The sequence below is a fragment of the Mesoplodon mirus genome, assembly GCF_964341445.2.
Source record: "Mesoplodon mirus genome assembly, chromosome: 16".
Lineage (NCBI taxonomy): Eukaryota > Metazoa > Chordata > Mammalia > Artiodactyla > Ziphiidae > Mesoplodon > Mesoplodon mirus.
This window is the reverse complement of record NC_138992.1, coordinates 8,296,132-8,320,619: the sequence shown is the minus strand read 5'-3', so window position 1 is coordinate 8,320,619 and position 24,488 is coordinate 8,296,132. Positions and strand designations below refer to the sequence as shown.

General features: G+C 46.4%; 1 protein-coding gene across 1 annotated transcript in view; it reads left to right on the top strand.

Annotated features, from left to right (window-relative positions):
• Positions 1-24,488, top strand: part of TG (thyroglobulin) — a gene marked incomplete at its 5' end in the record, with an annotated part of 239,460 nt that overhangs the window by 101,435 nt on the left and 113,537 nt on the right. The window contains 2 exons of the mRNA XM_082601181.1: positions 21,432-21,566; positions 23,249-23,413. Coding sequence (XP_082457307.1) covers positions 21,432-21,566; positions 23,249-23,413 — 300 coding nt within the window. The remainder of the gene's footprint in view (positions 1-21,431; positions 21,567-23,248; positions 23,414-24,488) is intronic.

Genomic DNA, 24,488 nt, shown 5'->3' with positions numbered 1-24,488 from the left:
GCTGAAATACAGAAGGAAAAATCACAGAATTATTTAGAAGTTACTCCATGTCAGTTCATACATCGGTTTATTTCCTAATCTCCTTAGACTTTTCTGTATGGAAAAGTAGTTGTAATCTTGCTACAATGTTATGTGTCTTGTTTTTACCTAATATTGCATCATGTGTATATTTCCAAACAGTCATATATGTCTAAACCATTTATGTATGCATGTGTATATTCATTCATTCATTCATTCATTCATTCATCTGTCTATGTTCTTCCCCTTAAAATGCACCCAATCTGGTGATGAAGAAACAAAGACAGTACAGTGATCAACCACGGTTGTCACATTATCCTACTAGGTCAACGCACTGTCGTTCACTAACTCATCCCTCTATTTCTGGGCATTTGATTGTTTTTGACTCTTCACTATTATGAAAATACCACACGAATACCTTGGTACATAAAGCTCTTTCCAATGTTGAGATTATTTCCTGGGGGCAGACTCTCCAAAGCAGAATTACTGGGTTTGAAAACTCTAGATTTTGTGACTCTAGATCTATATTGCCAAATTAGTCCCAAACACTTGTTTGTAGTTGCAGACTTACTAGCAGTGAATCAAAGTGGTTTCTCTTTTTTGTTTGTTTTTTTAATAAATTTTATTTATTTATTTATTTATTTATTTATTTTTGGCTGTGTTAGGTCTTCATTGCTACGCACGGGCTTTCTCCAGTGACAACAAGCGGGGGCTACTCTTCCTTGCGGTGTGCGGGCTTCTCATTGCGGTGGCTTCTCTTGTTGCAGAACACAGACTCTAGGTGCTTGGGCTTCTGTAGTTGTGGCTCGCGGGCTTTAGAGCACAGGCTCAGTAGTTGTGACACACGGGCTTAGTTGCTCCGCATATGGGATCTTCCCAGACCAGAGATCAAACCCGTGTCCCCTGCATTAGCAGGCGGATTCTTAGCCACTGCGGCACCAGGGAAGTCCCTCAAAGTGTTTTTTTTCCCATCATGTATTATCATGTATTATCATGTATTCCCATCAGTATTATCACTAAAAATATCATTTATTAAATTTATGGATAAAGAAAACTTCCATACCTAATGTCAAATGCATATATTAAATAGGAATAGATCAATACATAAACCTCTTCAGGTGATTTTACAATGCTTCCAGTCTGTTTTTGCTAAAATTTGTATTACTGGGACTTGAGTTACTAACAAAAGAAAGAAAAGGTGTAGAATTCCACATCTCCCTTCGCACACACACAAAGTCTATGGAGCTGAGTAGGTGTTTTGAAGGCAGAATGAGATGTCACGGTATTTTCAAATGTGCCTTTGACGAGTGTGATTTGAAAGCAGGAGAGATGGGGGGCCGACATTCCATGTGTCCTTAGAGCTTCCAAGTTGGAATTTAAGAGTTTGAGCATGTTCCTTTGATGTGAGTCAGAGGGAGGACATCATTCTGCCTTCAGGGTGTTGGTATGTCTATGTGATTGTGACATGGATTGTGTGCGTGTGCACGAGTGTGTGTGCTCACACTTGCATGTATATACCAAGCATACGTAAAACCCTCATCTTTATGCACTTTTTATTCGGGGAGAAAAGGAAATATTTATTAAATACCAAGCAGTTCATAAATCACTTAATGCTCAGAAGAAAGTTGGATGATAACAAGGTCTATTTTTCAAATAAGGAGACTGAAGCTCTGTTAGGTTAAATGTTCAAGCTGGGATTGGAACCCACATGTGCCTGCCTGGCCCCCCTCAAAGTTAGATGAAAATATTTGCTTTGAGCTTCTGGAAAGGGTGACAGAGATGGACTTCCCAGTCCCAGACTTGTCGGGAGACTTAAAGTCTTGGCCTTGTTTCTTTTATGAGATTGTGTGTATAAGCTGCCCATTCAAAGCCTCTTTGAAAATGGGATTCTGATGAGCTGATTGGTCGATGGGGATGGTGAAGCCAAAGGTGACTTGTGAAATCTCAGGGGCCTGTCTTGGGTACATACACTCTAAACGCTTGGTTTATGTTGCTCCAGAGAAGACTTCAGACACATTAATGGGGAGTTCGAAGACAGCAGGAGTTTGTCAAATGGGTGTTTCAGAAAGTCTTTCCAAAGAGAGTGCACGTGCAAAGGCCCAGGGCCACAAAACAGCCTGAGGCATTCAGACATTGGAAAGGGTTCAGGGTGGTGGACCTAGGTCTGTCAGTGGGAGAGGCGGAAGATGATCAGTAGAGAAATGCTGTAGCTTGAACATGGAGCCGGTGTGGGACTTCGTACTGGGTTTGGAACTAGACCTTGGCAAGATCTCTTGGGAGCGCTAGGGTGGACACGAACAGAGAAGCGTGTTATGGCAAAACAGATCCTCTTTCACTTCAATTTAGTTCAATTCGGTGAATATCTATTTTGGAAAATGGATTCTGAATTGTCACTTACATTCCAGGAAAGGCATTGTGCTGTGCTGGAGGTCTTGATTGCAAAGAGAGTATCCCACCTACTAATCAGGAGAAAGGGACAGGAAGGAAGAATTTAAGGAGATGAGCCACTTACCAAAGTGAAGCCACTTCCAGTGGCAGTGGGAGCCTGGGGAAGGCTCCCCCAAAATTCACCGCAGACAGTTAGTGAAAGCACCCAGGCACATCATGGCCAGTCTGTGCCATAAAGGCCAGCGTGCATTTGTCAGATGGCCAGGAGGGGGCAGGGAGCATCCTGGGCAGAGGGCAGTGCGTGGACAGAATCCCGGGGCCCGCATGAGCACGGCACAGGCAGGGAAATACAGGTAACTCAGGACTGCAGGGCCAGGAGGGAGGCTGGACAGGGCACTGGGGCCAAGCATTCGAGTGCCTTGGGTACCACAAATCCTTGAAGGGTTTTAAGCAGTTCCATAATGAGCTTTAAAATGACTCAAACGCTCTCCCTTTGGGCTGTGTGGGAGATGCACTGGTGCCTGACAAGCTAGGCTTTGAGAGAACAGAGGACAATTGCATCATCTGTATATAGAGTGCTGTTTTACGCTCTTTAGGGAAACATTGTATGCTTTCTGAAACGGGCAAAACAGTAAAGGTGCTATCTCTTCATAAGAGAAAATGTCCATTGCTTCTTAAAAGACCCATGACAACCAGTCCAGAGCAATGCTCAGGTTAGCATGAGATGTCTTTTCAGATGTTGGACCCTGTCTGTAGGATGACCACTCTCTGCCCCCTCCTGCAGGCCAAATGAGGGGGGGGGCGGTCTTTCAAGGGCTAATTCCCAGGAGAATTGACGTTTTGCTTGTCATCCACTATTTCAGAAGCTCTTCTCTTAGAGGTGCCATTGAAACAAATTTAGATTATTTAGATTGCAAGCGAGGGGAAAACACAGATGTGAGTCTTTAAAAAATCATACCTCTACTCTAAGTTCCTGTCACCTGAGGAACTTCAAAATACCCTTTAAAAAATGCCCCAGCCCTTGACTGTGATCACAGGTTGCTACCAGCAGATCGAGGCTGAGGGTGAGGCTGCAGGTGAGAGGGTGTGAGGCATGGCTGAGAGGGACGCCTGGTGAAAGCTTGCCCTGCTCAGCTTCACCAGCCCGGAGCTCAGTGACAGCAACAAAGCTGTCACTGGGTATATGGAGATAGAAGTGGCCACACCAGCAGTCTTTTTGGGGACCTGCGATTTGTAGTCAATCACTTTTGTCGGCTTTGCCTCTGGCTTTTCACAGCTGTGCCAAAGGGTTGATAGAATTCAGTTGATCTTTTCTGCAAATGTTTTCCACTAAGCTGGAGACAGAGTCGTGTGATCCTAAAAAATGCCAGCACTGGCAGGAGTGTGTGCATCATTTAATTGAGGGAAACATCGGGGCATTCTGGTGTGGAGATGGGCTTTGAAGTCCGTCTGCCCAGCTTCCAATCCTGTTCCATCACTTAACACATGGGTACTCTGGGGACAAATTCCTCAGCCTCCTGATGCCTTTGTTGGCCTCTGTAAAATGAGGATGATGGTGAAAAGTAAGAAATATCAACCTAGTAGGCTTGTGTTGTGGAACAAAGTACAAGGCTCGGGACAGAACCCGATAAGAGTGGGTGTTTAAGAAATGTCAGTAATAGTGCCCAAGTCCAAATCCATCTTTTTATAGAGGAGGAAACTGAGGCAGAGAGAGAGAAAGTGACTCTCCCAAGTCACAGCCAGTTAAGGGCAGGGCTATAAAATCATGAATTTTTATATTCCTAGGTATTGAGTGACTAAATATGTCAATCACTGTGCTAAATGCTTCCCATATTTTAATCCCCACGACTGCCCTAGGCAGTGTGCACCATTATGTCCATTTTACAGATTTGGAGACTGAGGGTCAGAAAGGCCCAAGGTCACATAACTAATGAATGGTAGAGCTGGGGTTCAAACCCAGTCTGAATCCAAATCCAGTCTCCCCACTGAAGATGCTGACTGTTGCTGGTTGGGTTCCTCAGAAATCAGACTCTGAGTTCAGTATGCAGGTCATTTTTTTTTTTCTTAATGTTGATCCTTCTTTTAATTTATTTATTTTTATTTTTGGCTGTGTTGGGTCTTCGTTTCTGTGGGAGGGCTTTCTCTAGTTGTGGCAAGCGGGGGCCACTCTTCATCGCAGTGTGCGGGCCTCTCACTGTCGCGGCCTCTCTTGTTGAGGAGCACAGGCTTCAGACGTGCAGGCTCAGTAGTTGTGGCTCATGGTCCCAGTTGCTCCGTGGCATGTGGGATCTTCCCAGACCAGGGCTCGAACCCGTGTCCCCTATATTAGCAGGCAGATTCTCAACCACTGTACCACCAGGGAAGCCCTGCAGGTCATTTTTTAAGGGAATGGAATCAAGAGGGGTGGGAAAGGGAAAGAGAAGGGCTGAGGGAGAACTTGAGCTTCAGTGCAGCCTCAGAGGAGGCCTCAGCTGACCTCTAGGGATGCTGGGACGATCATCAAAACTTGTTATGCCCTCACGTTGGTCACTCACTGATATGGGCTGCTCTTCTGGGGGTCACTCCCCCTGCAGGGCTGACAGTGGGGTCTGTCTGCCAGCAGCCCTCCTAGCAGCTGGGGAAGAGCCCTTCGTTAATGAAGGGGAATCTGAAGGACATCACAGCCTGCAGCCTAGTGGTGTTATACTTTAATAATCTCATCTGGGGCACATTTGAGGGTGGAATGGGTGCTGTTAAAACTGTGCAGGCTGTCCTGCACCAATCCTGGGGCACTGTCACCTGCCTGCTGTAGCCACGAGTCTGGTGGTGCGTTAGCCCACACAAGCTAATTCTTAATCCCTTTGGTCCTCGGGCTGGAAGGGCCATGTGAGCAGGCACTGACTCCAAAATTGCCTAATGTTTGTATAAAACTTAAATCTCCTTTCCAAATATGCACAGAGCTGATGTGTGCACATGCACACAGACACACACACACACACACACACACAAACACACTCTCTCTCTGGACCTCACGGTGTACACTCTGTCCCTACTTACGGGAAGTGCTGTCCAGGGGAAGATCCCGTAAATCAGGGCCCATCAAGGTGAGGCTGGCAGGCATGCACTCTTCCCTACCTTCAGTCTGCCGAGAGTGCTGGGTCTAGTTAGTAGCTGCGTGCCCAGACTAACACGTGCAGCCAGGATGCACATCTGCCACGGCCCCGAGCCACCTGGGTGGCTGTAACTGGCAGGGCTGAGTGTGCTCTGGGCACAGCCTTGCATGTGGCAGCTCCCCTGGACCACTTCTCTGCTTCTCTGAGACCCAGGGGCTGAGATGGAAGAATAGCTGGCAAACTGGGATCACAGCCACGGCAGACTGAAGGAAAGTGGGACACGTGGGGAAACTGGGCCCCAGCTTGGAAGGCTTCCCTTCCCTTCTCTCCACGAAGCAGGAGGGAGCCTCCGGCCAGCTGGTGAGGTGCTGGATTTGGGACACAGTTATAGTTTCTTCTGCCTCGGCTGCCATTGCCCTGTTCATTCGCTTATTCATTCAACAGGTGTTTAGTGAGCACTTACTCTGTGCCGGGCACTAGGTGCTGGGACTACAGCAGTGAACAGAGCCTCCGAAAGCCCTGCCCCATGGAGCCTTCGTCCTAGTACATCTTCAGGGCTGGCTCCTCCTCTGCTCTGAGCTAACATCGCTGCCTCAGAGAGACCCGCCCCCTGGCCACCCCATCAAAGCAGCCTCTTCAGCACTCCCTACCCCTTCACCTTGCCTTATTGTCTTCTTATCTTTTTGCTATGAAATCTTCTCACTTGTTTACTTCTTGAGTATTTGTCTGCCCTCCTCTGAAAAGGAAGCCACAGAGGGCAGGGACTTTATCTGGCTTGTTCACTGCTCTTTTAGCTCTTAGAAGAATGACTGGTACCTAGTTAGTTCTCAAGAAATAGTTACCAAATGAATGAATATAGTTTTCTTGCTTGCTTGCTTGCTAGATTTCGTGCTCCAAAGGGCAGTTATTTTGTAATTCATGGTTTGATCCTAAACACTTAGCAAAGTGTCTAGTAGACTCTCAATCTTATTTTATTTATAATTGTTTGTTTTTTTTAAAAAAGAAAAAATATATAAATGTTCACTTTGCTCTAGGTTAATATTTAAAACCAACAGTGATTCAATTAATGCTTGTTGAAAGAATGAATAAATGAATGAATGATAACCACATGAATGGATTGGAACACACATGGGATACAGGAATCCTATCTTTGCCACTCCTTAGGTATGGGAACTTGACTAATTTAAAAGATATTTGTGAATCTCAGTTGTCTCACCTATAAAATGGAGATGATGATGTTTTCAAAGAGGCTGTTATTAAGCTGGAAAGATATATTATATGTAAAATTGCTACACCCAATGTCTGGTGAAGGCTGACCGTGTTGGAATAGCTAGATTAGGTCAAGCACTGCCAGTTCTAAGGGATCCTTTTCACAGGTCATCTTTGTGAATGCTGCCCCTGCAATTGTACAGTATACAACCTGTGCATATGTACATAGTGGGCCTGGGAGGCATTTGATCAATGTTTGCTGAATAGTTGTGTCTTAAACCTTTGTTAGATCTTTGAGGCTGGAGAAAACAGAGGATTTACCTTGATAACTCCCTCCCCAGACAACACCAGTTTTGTACCTGGTCCATCAAGGGTTTATTTGCTCGACTGAGTTGAAGGGAGTAGAACCAAGAACAAAATATGCCAACCTAGGACCTACCTTCTTTTTAATGTAATATTTTCTCCAAGAGTGGTCACATTTTAACAAGTGGGTAAACCAGAAAGATTTCATTTTTAAGAGTGGAAATTCAGACCATTTGCTAAGCATTTGGGGGAAAATATTTGAGGCAGTTTACCCTCCCTAGGAGCCCTCTAATCATTCTGAGTAGCTGACTATGGATTAGACCATTCCTGAATGCAATCCATCAACAATGGTAGATTTCCTTTAGTTTTATAGATTATAATAATTTTAGCTGTTGATTTAAAAAGGTAATACTATGTTACCAATGGCTACACAGTTTTGTTTAATTAAAAAAACTTTTTTTTAATGATCCTTTGGTCATTCTTCATTGATTTCCCCCCCACCCCCGCACTGTTGAGTCTGTGCTGAATTCTCTGGCCTCCTTGGTGGAACTGAATTCAATTTACCAAGGAAGCAATCACCTTCCCTCCCCCATGAGTAAAGTCGAGGAGGGGAGAGGAGCCTCCTGTGGGAGAGACCGAGGGAGGGGCTTCAGTATAGACAGAGCATCTGGCATCATGGGAGGGGCAGTGGGGGATGAGGTGAGAGGCGATGGGGTCAGAGGGTGGAGGAAGAAGTCGTGGTGTGTCCTTCTGGGATGGAGCGAGGTGGAGAGGATGAGCTCCCCATCAGTGGGGTATTCAAGCATGTTGGAGATTCCCTCACTGTGTGTGGGGGTGGTTTATGTGCCCTCTAAGTTTATCTTTAAGTTTTCTGTTTTGGTCATTCTAATGATTGGCTCAGTTATGCTTTAAGGTGTGTTTTTTTTTTTCTTCTGTTTTTGTGATAACTTACCCACAAGCAAGCAGAACGCTCTTGGCAGATGTTTTGAGAAGCAGAAGCAATGAAGCAGAGAGACCTTGGCACTGGGCGAATCTGGGTTTCAATTCCAGTTCTATTCCTACACTGTGTAGTGGGGGCCAGTCACTTCACTGCTCTGAGCCTTGGGCTCCTTGAGGCACAGTTTTCATAATATCACCTACATCCACAAGTTGCTGTGAGATCTGGATGAAGTCGTGTAGGGCAGGTGCTTAGCACAGTGCCTAGCGTGCCTAGTGGATGCATGCTGAGTGGCGACAGCAACAGGGGCCCTACCCTCACACTGACTGGAGAGGCAGAGGGTGGGAGTGCACTCTTGGGAGTTTACCCGCCCCGGTTCAAACCAGCTGTCAGACCTTGTGCAAGGTACCTACAGTCCACTCAGAGGTCAGGATGGCCTCCGTCCCATGCTCTTGTTCAGTGTCTCTAGGGAAGCCTCCCTCCGCATCAGCTGGAATTACTTTACTCAGCTCACGTTGGTTCTCATATGCATTTGTGACTCCAAATTTCGGCAATTTTCCCCAGCTCCCTGGGATCACTCACAATGACCCCAAGAAAGAGGAATTCAGATGCTCTCAGTAACCCATTTATCATGCCACCTCCCAGGTAGCCTTTGCATGTGGGTGGAATTTGGGGGGTTCCACTTGATAGGAGTCAAACTTCCTAGAGAGAAATCAGATTCAATCTGAGCCTTTGAATTTCCACTAGGAATTTTGCTTGCAGTGCATTTAGTGATGTGTCGTGAGGACATGGACAGAGAGTATAGCTCCAAGTCTGGTTTCATGTGTGTGCTTTCTTCTTAGACATCTCTCTAGAAGTGTCTTTGAAGTTAGCCGTGTAGAAGATGATTACTCACCAACCACAAGCTCATAATCTCAACAGATGCTGGACCACTTCAGATGTCTTTGAAAACCCATGCCTGAGATGTACATGCCACTAAAGGGAACCAATTTATGAGTCTGGAGTTGAGCCATGGGGAGAAAGGGGCAGCTGTGGTGGGGCAGGGATTGGGAGGGGACAGCCTGGGTCAAGCCCTGGGCTTGCCAATCATGAGCTGTGACTTTAGCCAAGTTATTCCCCACCTCTGGTCTTCAGTTTAGTCCCTTGCAAAATAGTAATAGTGATACAATGAAGGCACAGGTTGATGTCATTATTAAATATCACAGTGTAAGTGAAGATGTTTCACAAACTAGAATGCATCACATAAACGTGAGATATTATGAAATCAAATGCCCATTACTTGCTTCCTATGTGATTAATTGATCAGCTAATTGATGTATTCAATAATTATTTACTGAGGTCTTGTGGTATGAGAATAATTCTAGCGTTAATCTTTATAGAGATGAAAAAAGAATGAGTATCTCATTTCTCCTTTATTGATTAAAGAGCTGTGTTCATTCACTCATTCATTACATATTTATGGATTGGGCAGCTCGTGCGAAATTGTGATGATGTTATTCCTGTTTAGCGTATAGATCCCTTAATAAATGCTAGCTACAGCTATATTACTATTTCTATTGTTAATATTTTTATATGCTATCATGATAGGTCTTGGAGACTTAATGAAAACTAAGGCAGAGTCTTTGATCTCAAGATGCTCATAATTTTTTTTAAATTAATTAATTAATTTATTTTTGCTGTGTTGGGTCTTAGCCTCTGTGCGAGGGCTTTCTCCAGTTGTGGCAAGCGGGGACCACTCTTCATCGCGGTGCGCGGGCCTCCCACTATCGCGGCCTCTCTTGCTGCGGAGCACAGGCTCCAGACGCGCAGGCTCAGCAGTCGTGGCTCACGGGCCTAGTTGCTCCGCGGCATGTGGGATCCTCCCAGACCAGGGCTCAAACCTGTGTCCCCCGCATTAGCAGGCAGACTGTCAGCCACTGCGCCACCAGGGAAGCCCCAAGATGCTCATAATTTTAACAGAGAAAAGAACATAAGTAAGTTTCGATGCAGCACATTAGTAGAACACTAGACATATTTAGAAGATACTTAGAGCAGAAGAAAAACTACTGGGGCGTGGTGGAGGAAGAAGTCTTTCAGAGGGGTTTCCAAGGGAAGTGACATCTGAGTTGGGTTTTGAAGGATGATAGAAGCTCATCATATGCATAAACTGACTTCACTTTGTAAGTGTAAACAAGGGGAATAGTGAACAAAGTCAGACAACACAGAGTGTGTTGCTAGACCGCCAGATGTGAATTTGAGGTGGTAGGAAGTGGACAGACGAGAGAAGTGTCTGGAGAGGCAGGCGAGGGAGGCGGCAGACAGAACCTGAGGAACCCTGGGGGCCGTGCAGTTTGCTAGCAAATCAGAAAAACGCATTTACCCCATCCACTCACAATGGTAGAATCTGAAAGTTAGAGTTGAAACTAATCTTCATGTTGACTTTCCTTCTATAATGACCTTTTAGATGGACGTTCAGTCTACTGAAACACCAGCTGAGGATAACGTTGAACGTTTCAGGTCAGGTAGTCCCGTGGGTGGAGTGCCAATTCTCAAGATAGAGAATATAAGGAGGGGACCAGTTAAAGGGTGTGGGTGAGGATGGAAGTAAGATGCGAGTGTTCAGCTTTCAACCTGCTGAGTTTGGGATGCTTCAGGGACATCTGCTTGGAGGTGTCTAGTGAGCACTGAATATCTCAGCGTGAGGCTTGGGCGAAGGTCTGGCCTGGAGATACCTTTGATAATCACTGGCATGTCGGTGGTATTTTACGTCATGGGGGTCATGAGATCACCCACGGAGAGTGTGTAGGATGCAGATACTAAAGGGCAGGGACAGATCTCTGAGGAATCGCAGTTTTTAAGGGAAGAGCAGAAGAGAAGCCAGAAGAGCAGCTGGAAAGCTGGAAGGAGCACGTGGTGTCATGGCAACCAGGGGTGGGTCAAGGGGTCGGTAACTTCAAGGAAGATGGGGACTGCGAACATTCATTGGGTTAGTCATGAAGGGTCCTTTGCAAATTTCACAAGGTGATGAGGGAAGAAACTACACAGTAGTGATCTGAGAAAATGGAAACTACAAACTTTCCAAAAAATCTTGGCTCTGAAGAAAAAGAAAGAGATTGACAGCTAAGAAAAGAATTGTAGAACATTTGTTAGTAACTGTCAATTTTTAGGTCATGAGTCACCCACGATAATGTATTGAAAACAACATACTCCTCCATACATACCAAATTTTGCATGTATTTTCAGGGAAACGAACCCCCTTAAACCCAGAGCCTAAGTTAAGAAACCTTGGGCTAGAGTAAAGGGTTGTTTTAATAATGGAGAAATGTGTGTACGTTTTTTTGCAAAGAGTGAAGTGTCAGTGTCCAGGGGTAGACTGGGCATATAAGAGGGATGGGAGTGGGCCTGGTTGGGGGGATAGTTGGTAGATGGATGTCCCTGAGAGGGTGAGGTCAAGCTCTCGAGCACCGATGGGGGAATTGGCTTCAAACAGCCACCCTTTCTCCGTTCAGGAGAAACAAAGAGGGAAAGATGGGACGGTTCATAGAGAGTAGATGGGGGTGGGGAGTTGAAGCTGACGCTGATAACGGTCCCTCTTTCTCTGGGAGGCAAGAAGTGAGGCACCTGCTGACAGTGCAGGGGTCATGGTGATACCTAGACCTGGGGAGAATGGACGAGAGAGACGACTACATTGTCAGGCTGCATTGAGACTTCATTGGAGGCTGAAGATCCGAAAGTTGTAAAGGCGCCAATCTGTTTGTCTGTGGGTATTTCTTTAGCCGTACTCAGACCAAGACAAGTTGCACAGGCAGCAGGCCCATCGGATTAACCCGACGGGGAGGAAAGGGGGCTGAGGGCAGTGGCAGAAGGGAAGTTGAAATGATGGACCAACCAATCGGAGGCCTTGGTTTATGAGCCAGTGAAGATGGATAACATGGTGTGGGGGGTAAGAGAGTAGAAATCACAGTGAAATGAAAGAGCTGGTTTTGATGGAATAAAGTATAAAAATGCTAGAAGGAAGGAGGATTGTGGGATGTAACAGCAAGTGTCCCTTAGACAAGTAGGATTTACAGGGTGACGCAGCTCAGTGTCATGCCAGGGTTTGGGATGCGATTGTGGAAGCTGGAGTGAATGCAAATACAGTTTTCTGGGATTAAAGAGGCGGGGAAACTGAGACCAGACTATGGAATAGGCCATCTACTTTCCCCCTAGATGACAAAGTCCCCTAAGATTTTAGCAGGATTTGGGGTGAAGATGAAAATTACCAGCTGGCTGGCAAAGAATTTGAAGAATGTGGGAGAATGACCAGGCATCCCTAGTTGAGGATAAGGAGTACTAGAAGGTTTCATAGCTAGAAGATTGTGACTCAAAATGAGGGCAGGGGACATTATAATAAGAACCCTTGTTTCCAGGACACAGTGGATAGGGAAGGATGAGAAAGGTTCGGGGATTTGCTGTGACAGCAGGCAGATGATTTCAGAGAGCTGGCAGCTGCAGGAGGCTGGGTCAGGGGTCGGGTAAGACCACCTCCATGTAGAGAAGACAGGCAGGGCTTGGATTCTATCCTTGGACTGGAGGGCAGCTCATGTTTGCCACCTTTTCGTTCTACCAAATAAGAACCTTTGTAAAAAAACAAAACAAATGAATCGTTTTGTAAAAGGACACTAACATGCCAGGTTAGGAAGGAGAACTATCAACATGTCATAAAATGATGATATTTTACCTTCCAGATGGCATTTCCCAGATGACTCCTCATTCCCAGAAAAAGTACAAAAACTCCCTGTCAAGTTTCCTATTGGATTTTTGGTTCCCAGAATGTAGACTCTCCATCCATCATGGTACATAGTGACTGAACCCTTGTCCCTTCTGTCTCTGCCTTCTGGCCCAGGGGTCGCAAACCACAGCCTGCAGTCTGTTTCTGTGCAAGACTTGTAAGCTTAGAATGTGATATATATAGAGATAACATGCAGCAGAGAAAGAATGTGGCCAACAATGCTTAAAATATTGATATTTACTCTTTGGCTTCTAACAGAAAAGTCTTGCTGACCCCTGTCCTAGCCTGAAGATATGCTGTCTTCTCCATCCTTCCTCCCAAGTCCCTGAATCATCAGAGTGGGTCTTTTCTGGTCCTCCTGGGCCATATAACCAGACCTAACCCCCACTGTGCAACATTCTTGACCAGGAAAGTGAGGGGGTGGCAGCATTCCTATCCGTACTATTAATGCTCATGCTTTGGTTGAAAATGCCCTGTTTTGCAAGTAACAGTGTGTACGCCCTTGTGCATTCAGCAACACGGCAGAGCTAGAAGCTCTGGTGTTGGAGGTCAACACACAGTGGGTAAATCTTTAATAAATGTTACTGAGTGCTTGTTATGCTCCAAGCAGTTTGTAGGTATCCATCCATTCAGCCCTCACCCTCACCGTGTGTCCAAGGCCCACTGACTTTTTATGCCACGACACACTTTGGGGACAATGATATGGCGTTGGGAAAACCAGATGGGAGGACCGGCACGGCACTTCCAGCCCTTCCCTCAGGGAGGCTAGAAGGATCAGTAGCAAGCTGTAACCCTTAGCATATGGGAAACCCTCCCTGTGACTCAGGTGACATCAGGTGACACGACTATTCCAGTTTACAGAGCACAATTTACCCTGTGTTGGAGCTGGCAGTGGGCAGAGCTGGGATTTGGGCAGGCAGGGTGCTCCCAGAGTGGTCCCTCCTTAAACTGTGCACACAGTAGTGGCCAGAACAGCCATGCACATGGCTGTGTGTGGATTAAATGAATCAACACACATAGCACATCGCAATGCGTCTGGCAAATAGGAAATGGTTGGTAAACAGTAACCATGGTAATATGTGTTATTTGACGTGACAAGAACTATCATCACCATCAGCATTTCTGTGCAACACAGGGGTACAGCAGGCTCTCTGTGAATCAAGGAATGGATGTTTACTGAATAGTCACTCACTGGATTAGTTCGGGCTATGTAACAAAATACCACAATCTGGGGGCTTAAACAACAGAAATTTATTCTCCCCCAATTCTGGAGGCTGGTAGCCCAAGATCAAGGTACTGGCAGGGTGGGTTCCTTCTGAGGGCTGTGAGTGAAGGATCTGTTCTGAAACCCTCTCCTTGGCTTGTAGATGGTAGTTTTCTCCCTGTACCTGCATGTCATCTTCCTTTAATGTCCGTTTCTATGTCTAAATTTTCTCTTTTTATGAGGACACCAGTCCTTTTGGATTAGGGACCATTCTAATGACCTCATTTTAACTTGATTACCTCTGTAAAGGCCCTATGTCCAAATAAGTTCACGTTCGGAGGTGCTAGGGGTTAGGATGAATTTGAAGTGTGAATCTTGGGATTGAGGGGGCACAATTCAACCCACAGTACTCACTGCCATCTGTCTGCTAAGCTCTGGAGGTGCAAACTTAAAGATGAAAGCATGCTTCCTGGGTAGCTCAAAAATAGGTATTTGGAGGCTGAACAGAGGTAAATAACATCTCTGGGTATTTTTCTAGTGTTATAAATGTTAAAAACGGGTCCAGTAGGGTCTGCTATGTCAGGCATTTCTCTCTGAAGGTATGCTAGACCAACAGCTAGCTCTGGTCACATTTTCATCTCTCAAATAGTTGCAAAATAACAAGGGACATCTTTTTTCTTCTTTCTGTTATCAAAGGAACATCTAGGGGTTTTTTGGGGTGTTTTTTTTTTTTTTTTTTTTTTTTTTTGGGTGTTAATGAGACGTGGTTCTCACATGAAAGACGGTGTCTGGTGAGAAATCAGGATGTCTGAGTCTTGGTCCCATCCAGTAATGACAGCACACAAGTGTCTTCTACCAGCGAGAGCTCGTGGCCGTAAAGCTGCGAAAGCAGCATTAGCGAGCCTGTTATACTCCGCTGACTCCAAGGTCACGGAGGCTTGCTGGTGCCTGAAATGTTTTCCTGTGTGAAAGACCTTTCCTGCTGAAAGGCTTCAAAGCATTGATGTTTTTTCCCCAGCCGGCCTGGGCATGGAAACCACCTCCAGGATTTCCTCAAGCTTTTTTGATGTTCAGTGCCTATCCCTTCGATAAGCCTAGAGGAGCAGAAAGGAATTCTTCTTGGTTCTGATTGCAAGAAGAACAGTAAGGATCCTGGATTCTTTTCAGGGCTTTAGAGCGTCTGCTTGTTATCTTCATTCTTGGTGATTCTTAAGAAAATCACATCGATCTTTTCATTTAAAAAATGGCTCTGTGATTATTTGAACCTTGGAGAGAAGGTCAGGCATTTGCGACCGGCTTGACATTTCTGCACTTTGACCTGATTAAAAAACTTTGAAAGGCTCTTTCCCCCCTGTTTTTCAAATGAGAGAGAGGAGGGCCAGAGTGGGAATTTACCCTTGGTTACTTACCCAGCCAGCAAGCGAGAGACCTGTTCCTCCTGTCGTAACACAGGTCTGTAGTTCCGTGGGTGTTTGGTTTTTGTTTTGTTTTGTTTTAGCTATTTTTAACAGCTGAAATTACTCTATCTGAGCCTTGACATCAAAATCAAACATTTCCTTCTTTAACTGATGTCTGTGTGGAAAGGAGCAAAGGAAGGCAGGAAGACAAGAAAAGAGGAAGAAAGGAAGGAAGGGAGGGAGGAAGGAAAGGGAATTAAACACAGTTTTCCATATATTGGTGGAAATTTTCAAACATATTTTAGTCTAGTGATTTTTTTTAAGCCGAGTCTACATTAAAAGGTAATAATGCTGCCTGGAAGGGAATGGAAGTACCTTGGTATCACCCCAAGGCCTGCCTGTACCAAGGCTGCAGGCCGTGCTGCGCCACCCGTTCCCTCCCCTCGGCCCTGCCCACCCTCAGCAATGCTTAGGTGTACCGGGCAGCATAATGGCACAAGGCTGTCCCGGGTTCAAATGCTGGCTCACTACCTTTTAGCTGTGTGGCCTTGGGCAAGTCATTGGCCCTCTCTGGCCCTCATTCACTTTTCTCTTCTGTAAAATAGGGATAATGTTGTCCATCTCAGCATTGTACTGTAAGAGAGAATCAGATCATCTTGAATTTGCAGGCCCACTAGATGGTAGCACATGTTGCCTGTCTGTCCCCATCACAGAGGAAAGGGCTGTGTGACATGGGTGAGTCTCTCTTCCCTTCTGGGTCACCCTTTCCCCTTTGCTAATGGACAGGCAGGGCCATGTTCTTCTGAAGGCGTGTTCTCCTCCAAGGTCTTCAGAGCTGTTGGTGAACTATTTCATATGTAGGTTGTTTACAGTATGAAAAAGTCATCAAGATTCCACACCATAACACAGGTTTGTGTCAAGGGCTGAGAGGGAGCACATTTGCTGCTGGGAAGGAGGTCCCAGGCTACAGCCAAGCAGATGGAAACCATGCTGGCAGGGTCTGAGACCAGGCTCTACCCTGTGACCTTGGGGAGCGCCCTGTGACTGTTCCTCCCGGTGGCTCATTGCCTCATCTGCTATGACTAGGATGGATCTGAGTTAACATAAGTAACTCAAATTATGTAATAAGGCAACATCTCTTTCTACTTATGACTGTACAATGTGTTTGGTGTATGGGTGACCATGGCAAGCACGCAGGCCCACCATATGAAAGTGAGAGGGGTGCGATACAGCTGAAGACCTCAGCAGACTCGCCCTGTTACCCCGAGGACATCGGGCAGTGGGTGTCGTAATCAGATTTGGAGGTGACCCCGGTCACAGTGTGTCGACGGCCTGAGAAGGGATGAGGGGGCAGGTGACAAGGAGGCCCGTTTGGGTCTCAGTAACTGGAGCATCAGTAACTGGAGTGAAATTGATGAGGCCAGAATCTAGGTGGAAAAGAAAGGACAGTTCCCAGAGGGGCTGAGAAGGCAGAATTGCCAGGACAAAGTGAGGGAGAAGGTGATGAAGGCGGTGGGATTTCTGGGTTGGGCAGCAGGGTGGGTGGTGGAAGCAGTCCCTGAGGAAAGAAAGAGCCCGGTGTGGGAGCAAAGAGCAGGATGGAGGGAGGGGGCGGCGATGGGTTCATCTGGGGCGGGCTGGGCTCCCAAAACCTTGAGATGCTGCTGTTTCCGAAAGTCGCTGTATTCAGCAGCAGGCCTCCTGGTCGGGCACGCGTCCTGCGTCCATTGTGCTAACGACCTGACCAGGAGTCTCAGGGCCAGAGGCAGGAAGGGAGGTGCTGACAGAGGCCCTCCTGGGCAGGAAGCCAGGTGTCCTGGGACAAGGCTGGGGTGAGGGGATGAGGCGAATTCAGGAGGAAGGTTTTGAAATCACCAACAGTGATTTGTGCTCCTTTACCCCTTAGAGAACTTCCCCCAGCACCTCAGTCAGGCTCCTACCTCTATAGTTTCGAAAAGACAGTGACCCAAACACAGCAAGAACCGAGCAACTCGGCCCAGAGAGAATGGGAGCGGCTGATTTCACTAATCCTACCCCGAGCAGGCTCTGAGCAGCTCACCCACAGTAGCTCATTCATTCCCAATGACCATCTTAGAAGAGAGCATCTGGTAATATACCCATTTTACTGATGAGGAAACTGAAGCTCAGAGAGGGTGAGTGGTTTGCCCAGAGTCACAGAGCTGTTAAGTGGAGGAGCTGGGATAAACTCCTGGAACCTGACTTCTTAAGCAAGTACATGTCATTTATGCCATCATGAGTTACAGCTGCTGGATGGCATGTATTCCCTAAAACTGGAACCTACTGTGGGCCTGTTTCCAAAGTAGCCGCAGAGATATGGGCCTGAGCTTCAACTACGTCTGTGAGTTACATTCAGAGTAGGTTCAGGTCCTGTTCAAAAATAAATACACACAAATACATAGCTTTCCTTTTGGTCAACTGTAACCACTTAAAAATATAATGGGAAACAATCCCATTCCATTCTTAATGACACCAAAAATTAAACAGAATAAAATTAAAAATCTTTTTCTCAAATTAATTTTTCCAAATAACATCCACAAAATGTTTTCTTGAAACTTGAAAAAGTGATTTTCAATTTCATCTGGTAAATAAACAACCAAAAAATATTTTTAAAGGAAAAATAATGTGGGAAAACTTTTACCATTTGACGACAGAATATAGTATAAAGTGACTCTAGTTTAAACAGTTTGGGAATAGAGCCAGAATTAGCAGAGATGAATGAAAAAGAATTGGTACTCACCAAAGAAAACTCATTTACATATAAGGACTTAATATATGATAAACATGGCATTTCAAATTCAAGGGGAAGTGATTTTCTTATTTATTTATTTAGCTAGTTATTGGCCGCACTGGGCAGCTTGTGGCATCTTACTTCCCTGACCAGGGATTGAACCCAGACCACGCAGTGAAAGTGTTGAGTCCTAACCACTGGACTGCCAGGGAACTCCAACAATTTTCTTTTTTAAATAAGTGATGTTGACAATGCAATCTGTAAAATATATTTTAAACAAAGGGAGAAAAAACTAATTAACAAACCAGAGATGATGCATTTCGGAGCAGACTATCCCTTTGGGTGAGTCTGAAAGCTGTCACCATCTCATTCACCCGGAGAGGAGGTCTGCCTTGGACTAAACCGTGGATTCTGAAGCTGAAGGAGCGGGGCTCAAGCCCAAGCACTGCCACTTATCAGCTAAGCATTTCGGGTGTGTTTACTGGATCTGTTTCCTCATCTGTAAAATGTGCACAGTAGTAACGCCCACAGCATGGGTTATCGTGAACGTTAAATAGCAATGGTATTGCGAGGTTCTTGGCAAATTAGTAAACTCCTGTGACGTGCTACCAAGCTCACCCAGCTTTCATGCTTCACTATGCTTTTGCATTCACAAAGAACTTGTTCTCAGAATTTTCATGAGATGCATGTGGAACCTCAGATGTTAGATTCTGCATGGCAGCAATGGCTCATCCGGGGGTCCTGCCAGCCAGGGGAGGGGGACAGTTGTGGGGTGTGGCGGAGAGCTGACCCCAGGCCCTGGGATGGCGACAGATGAGCTGACTCTCACTTTGGAGGTGAAATTCATCCTTTAATTAGAGCTCTTTCCCCTAGACATCAACCTAAATAAAGGTGGAGGGCAGCCAAGGCTTCCATTTTAAGACCATAATTGGCAAGTTCCGCCCTGAAATCCCATCATAACTCTTCTCTGAAATTGCAGTGTGCTCACCATCTAAAAATACGCACCTCGGTTTGGCCATGCTGCAAAAATGCCACTTGTAATGACCATGAAAATAGCAACACGTGGAGGATGCTTAAGGAAATGAAAGCCCAGGGTCTCTTACAGGGAAGCCAGGTCCCAAGTTCAGAAATACACGGCTCCAGATTCTGAGGATGGCCCTGCAGCTCTAGGACAGGTGTGGGGCTTTCACCTCCTCTTGCTGAGTCCACGTGAAATCTGGTTGCATTATTTGGCCACTTCTCTGGATAAACCTTTTTTCTCGGTCTCTTTTTCTTTACTTTCTTCCTTCCTTCCTTCCTTTCTTTCTTTCTTTTTTTTTTTTTTTGTCTATAAACAATGTTAAATTTATTAACAAAAGTCCCCTCACAGAGCAAGCTTCAGATCTAGGTAGTTTCACTGATGAATTTTATCAAAGAATTCCATTCTTTCCCTTTCTTTCTTTCTTTCTTTCTTCCTTTCTTTCTTTCTTTCATTGAAAAGAAGGGTGGTGGTGCTAGATTGTTTTGCTACTTTATTTACTATTCTAATTTTAGTGATGCTCAGTGCTCTGGTGTCAAAGACAAGTTCAAGATAAAAATGACAGTCTTCCCCATATAGCTAAGAGCATGATCCTGTCAAAGAAAACGACCTTTTCCTACCTGGGGATAATTTTCTGGAAAGGATGCTTAGCTCTGTAGGAAGCTCAGAGGGATGGAAGTAGCACTGGTTTAGAGCCAGGAGGCCTGGGTCTATCTCTGGCTTGGTCACTGTCCAGCTCAGCATTCTTAGAAAGTCACATAACCTCTTCCAGCTTCCGACTCCTTGTCTGTGAAGGAGGCATTAGAGTCCCTTCCCCACCCCCCATCTGGGGCGCTGCAAGGATCAAACATGATGATGTTTTACAGACAAGGAAACTGAGTTGATGGCTTATCACCCCCAAAGGGCTTACGGCACTTCGTAAACTGTGAAATGTTACACCTAAGATTGCCATTGTGTTTTGCTAGCACAAGGTAGACACTCACAAATATTTGTCATAAGGGTAAACTACTACCGTCTTCTGGAAAAAATAAAAAAATGTCAAAGACAGAAAGAAAAAATAAGTAGGTAAATAGATTTTCTCCATTAACTATCAGTGCTGTACCCACTGAATGGTTCCATACAGTATTCTGGTATTAGCACTCCCAAGTGGGCATGGAGGCCTATTCTGGGAGGTGGCATCGTGCCTAGTTTGATGCCATTTGTGGACAGAATAATGCACTCATCCCCCTGGACCCACAGTCCTTCCTCATGGTGGAAGATTAAGCCCCCCGTGCAGGGTCACCTCTGTCCTCACAGGGACACAGGTGCTCTGGCAGATGTCTTTGCCTCTGCCAAGCATCTCTGTGGCAGCCAGAACCACATGTCCCTCCCTCTCGCCGTGACGGCATGTCCTGTGCAAGGACTGGGAAGCAGCAGAGTAGAGCAGTCGGAGGCACAGGCTCTCTGGATGCAGAGACCTGCTTTCCACCTCGTTCCACCCCGAAAGCACAGCACGCCCTGGGCAAGCCGTTTTCACATCCCTGTGCCTCGCTGTCTTCGTCTTTTAAAGAGGGTGTCTTAGCTGAGGTTTTCCAGGAAACAGACTCTGGAGAGATGTCTCTCCATCTCTGGAGAGATGGAGATTTGCATGTGCAGAAAGTTTAGTGCTCAGCGCTCTTGGCAGCAGCACCTGTAAGGAAGCGAGGTGGCAGAACTGGGCAGGGGGAGCAGTAAAACTGACACAAACCAAACAACGGCCGCATTGATGCCTCAGTGAGCTGTGAAGCTGGGCCGGCCCTTGGGAGTTGGCCCATCTTGAGGCAAGGGGGCTGGGCCTTTGTATACCCACAGGGACTAGTTTGGGGATGAAGGCTGACCCTGTGGAGGGGAGGCAGCTAGCCTAGACCTAGGGAGTTCCTAGAGAGGGACTCAGCTGGGAGCCCTGGCCATAAGCTTCCAGCAGCTGGGATATGAGAGCCTTGGTCCTGAAGGCAACCGGGCAGCACATCACAAAGTACCACATAAGGAACACTGACGAGCCTGTTATTATCATGGTTACTAGCGTTATTCTGACGTCTGCATTATAACAACTGTACTACAGTGTTTGTCTTGTCATTTCACATTCTCTCCCTTCTACTGTGAGCTGCTCAATAGAAACACCCATGCTTTTGTCGCTTTGGTTGCTTTGTTTTTCACCTCTGTACCCCTAGACTTGAGCACGGGACCTTGGCTCATATTAAAAAAAACTCTTAAAAATCATAGTAGAATGCAGAGATGGATAAAGAAATGGGGTCACGTGGGAACGGAGACCACCAGGAGGGAGCCCTTGGGCACCCTTTGGGGGCATCAGATGGCACTCCACTAACTGTCCCTGCTTTCCCTCCTAGTCTCTCTGGACTCGTGGCAGTCCCTGGCCCTCTCTTCAGTAGTTGTTGATCCATCCATCCGGAACTTTGACGTGGCCCACATCAGCACCGCTGCCACGGGTGACTTCTCTGCTGCCCGAGACCGCTGTTTGTGGGGTAAGGGGGGTTTCCACCTCCAGGTAGGGGGTTGATTGGGACGGGACCCCTCTCACACAAGTGCTCCTCAGGATTCAGACCTCAAAAACACATAGGAGACCCCGAGATCACCTGGGGTGCCTGGCCGGAAGGAACTCACCTCTGGGAGAAGACCCCGGCGGGGGTCTCTGCTCTGTAGTCTCCTCATCCTCCTGCAGGGTTGGCCACGGTCAAGGTCTCCAAGGGGCTAAGCCAGCCAGAAAATGCACAACATTGAACCAGGTCAGAGGAAGAGCAGAGGAAGGATCTAGGGGGTTGGTCTGAGATGGAGATGCATGGAAGCTGTGATGGCTGTCCTCAGATTACAGGTGGGCCGTCATGGCCAGGAGGAAGGATATTGTCCTGGCCAAGCTCATGGGGCAAGCAAAGACCTATGGGTGAAACTCAAATTTCAAGAGACATTTTTCAGTGCAATATGAAGAACTTCCTAATAGGCAAAGCTGTCCACGGATGCATACTTCCTTTACAGGGTTTCAGTCACTGGTATTTAAACAAAAGCCAGGTGACCATATGATCAGAATGTTCTGCAAAGGCTTCACCTTGTGAAAGAGGCCAAGACTGGGTAACATTTACACTTCTTCAGTTCTGAGATTACATGGATCCTCTCCCCTACAAGGTTGGAAAACAATATGCACATATTACAGCCAGGGCCACCATGTACGGTTGTATAGGTTTTGGGTGGTGCCATGGCACAGAGACTGGGCTGTGAATAAGGCCTTTAGGCAATGCACAACTTGCTCAATCAAACAAAGCAGCACTATTTTCAGAGCTGTTCTTAGGGCTGAATACCCTAATGCCATGAATCTTTTAAACAGTCTAGTGCATGACCTGGTACAGATGGGAAAGGACATAACCCCTGATGGAAGGTGGTGGGTGTGATGGGGTGGGGGAGGCAGAGGGAGATGAGGCTGAAGAGGAAGGCAAGGGCTGGAGCGTGAAGAGCCTTGTCTGGTATGACTTCAGTCGGAGAATGACAAGAGCACATTTGTGACTAAATAAACAACCAATATCCGGACTGTTGTGTGGAAAACAGATTGATGGGAGGGTTGGGTCCTCCACCACGACTATTTTATTCCCAGCCCCTAGCACTGTGCCTGGTGTTTAAATGAAGAAGTGAGTGTTTGTATAGATGGATGCATGCCTGCTTAATTGGATGGATGAATGGATGATGCATGGGTGGATGTACAGATTCATGAGGCATGACTGGTTGGAAGGATGGCTAGCTGGCTTATCCCCTTGGAAACTTTGACTTTGGGCTGACCCTGAAGGAGAATGAGGAGACTGCAGCAGAGAGCCCACCCAGGGTCTTCTCTCCCAGGCTAATTATTTGCTGCTGGGCATCCCAGGTTATCTTGGGATGAATGGAAGGGTGGGTGGGTGGATGACACACAGGTTTATGGACGTAAAATTGCATGGATGGATGGATGGATGGATGATGCTTGGATAGATGGAAGGTTGCATGCATGGATTCATGGATGCATGATTAGATGGTAGGATAGATGGATGGATGGATGGATGGATTCATGGATGCATGATTGGATGGTAGGATGGATGGATGGATGGATGGATTCATGGGTGCATGATTGGATACATGACTGAGGTGATCTCTCCGGCCCAAGCCCCACTCACCTCCTCCTCTGCAGAATGCTCCCGTCACCAGGCCTGCCTTGTCACCACTCTGCAAACCCAACCTGGCGCTGTGAGGTGTATGTTCTATGCTGATACCCAGAGCTGCACACACAGCCTGCAATCACAAAACTGCCAACTTCTGCTCCGTGAAGAGGCTACCCACATCTACCAAAAGCCAAGTAAGTGCTGGCCTGTGTCTTTGCAGCCATTCCTGAGGGCCTGGGTGTGGCTGGGAGGGACTGTCCGAGCACCTGGTGACTCATGGGCAGTGGCTTTTGAGGTTCTTAAGGGAAAGTCAGTCAAAGTCATCCTAGGCTCTGTGGCACTCACATGGGATGGACTGAAGGAAGGTGAAAAACCCTACTTCTGACCTAGAACTTCTCTGCACCGCCTTTATTCATTACTTCCTTTGAGTTATAGAAGCCATTTTGGCCTTTGCATTTCTGAGTAAAATAATTAAATAGGCCACTTTTTAACTACTATTTTAGAATTTACAAAGTTATTTCACATACCTTATCCCATTTGATACTCACACTATCCTGTGAGGTGGCAAGATAAGGGTTTTATCCCCGTCTTAGAGATCAGGAGACTCTGGTCCAGGGAAGTTAAGTTACTTCTCTGATTTCACACAGCTAGCGATGACAGAACGGGGACCTGGAGCCAGATCTCCTATCTCTAGAGGCAGTCCTCTCCCACAAAACCGCATCGCCTAAAGACCACACCACGGTGCCCGGAGAGAGCAGCTGCTTCCGGCTCAGTTTAGTTTAGAAACATTGAATAACGTGCTATCATGTGTCAGCCCTTGTGTTAGGTGCTGGGGATACAGGGGTGAAGCAAGCAAGGAGAGAGCAGCATATAAGTGCCTCCCTAAGTGAACTAATAAGAGCTGTGGAACAGGAAACATGGGAATCGAGGGCCTGGGACACACCTCCCCCATTAAACATGCTTATGGGATGAAATGAGTAATTTTTTAGGAATGTTGGCCATGTCTGCCATCTTATCTTCAAGAGCAGATGTCAGCAGACTCTCTCTGTAAAGGGCCAGATAATAAATATTTTAGGCTTTACAGCCACAAGTCTGTGTTACAGCTACTCAACTCTGCTGTTGTAGCAGGAAAGTGGCCACAGACAATAGCAAATCCACAGGCATGGCTGTGTGCCAGTAAAACTTTATTTACAAAACCAGGTAGCAGTGGGATTTGGGCCCACCCTGTCCTTGAGCATTGACGGTCCTTCAGGCCTGTCTGGATGCAGT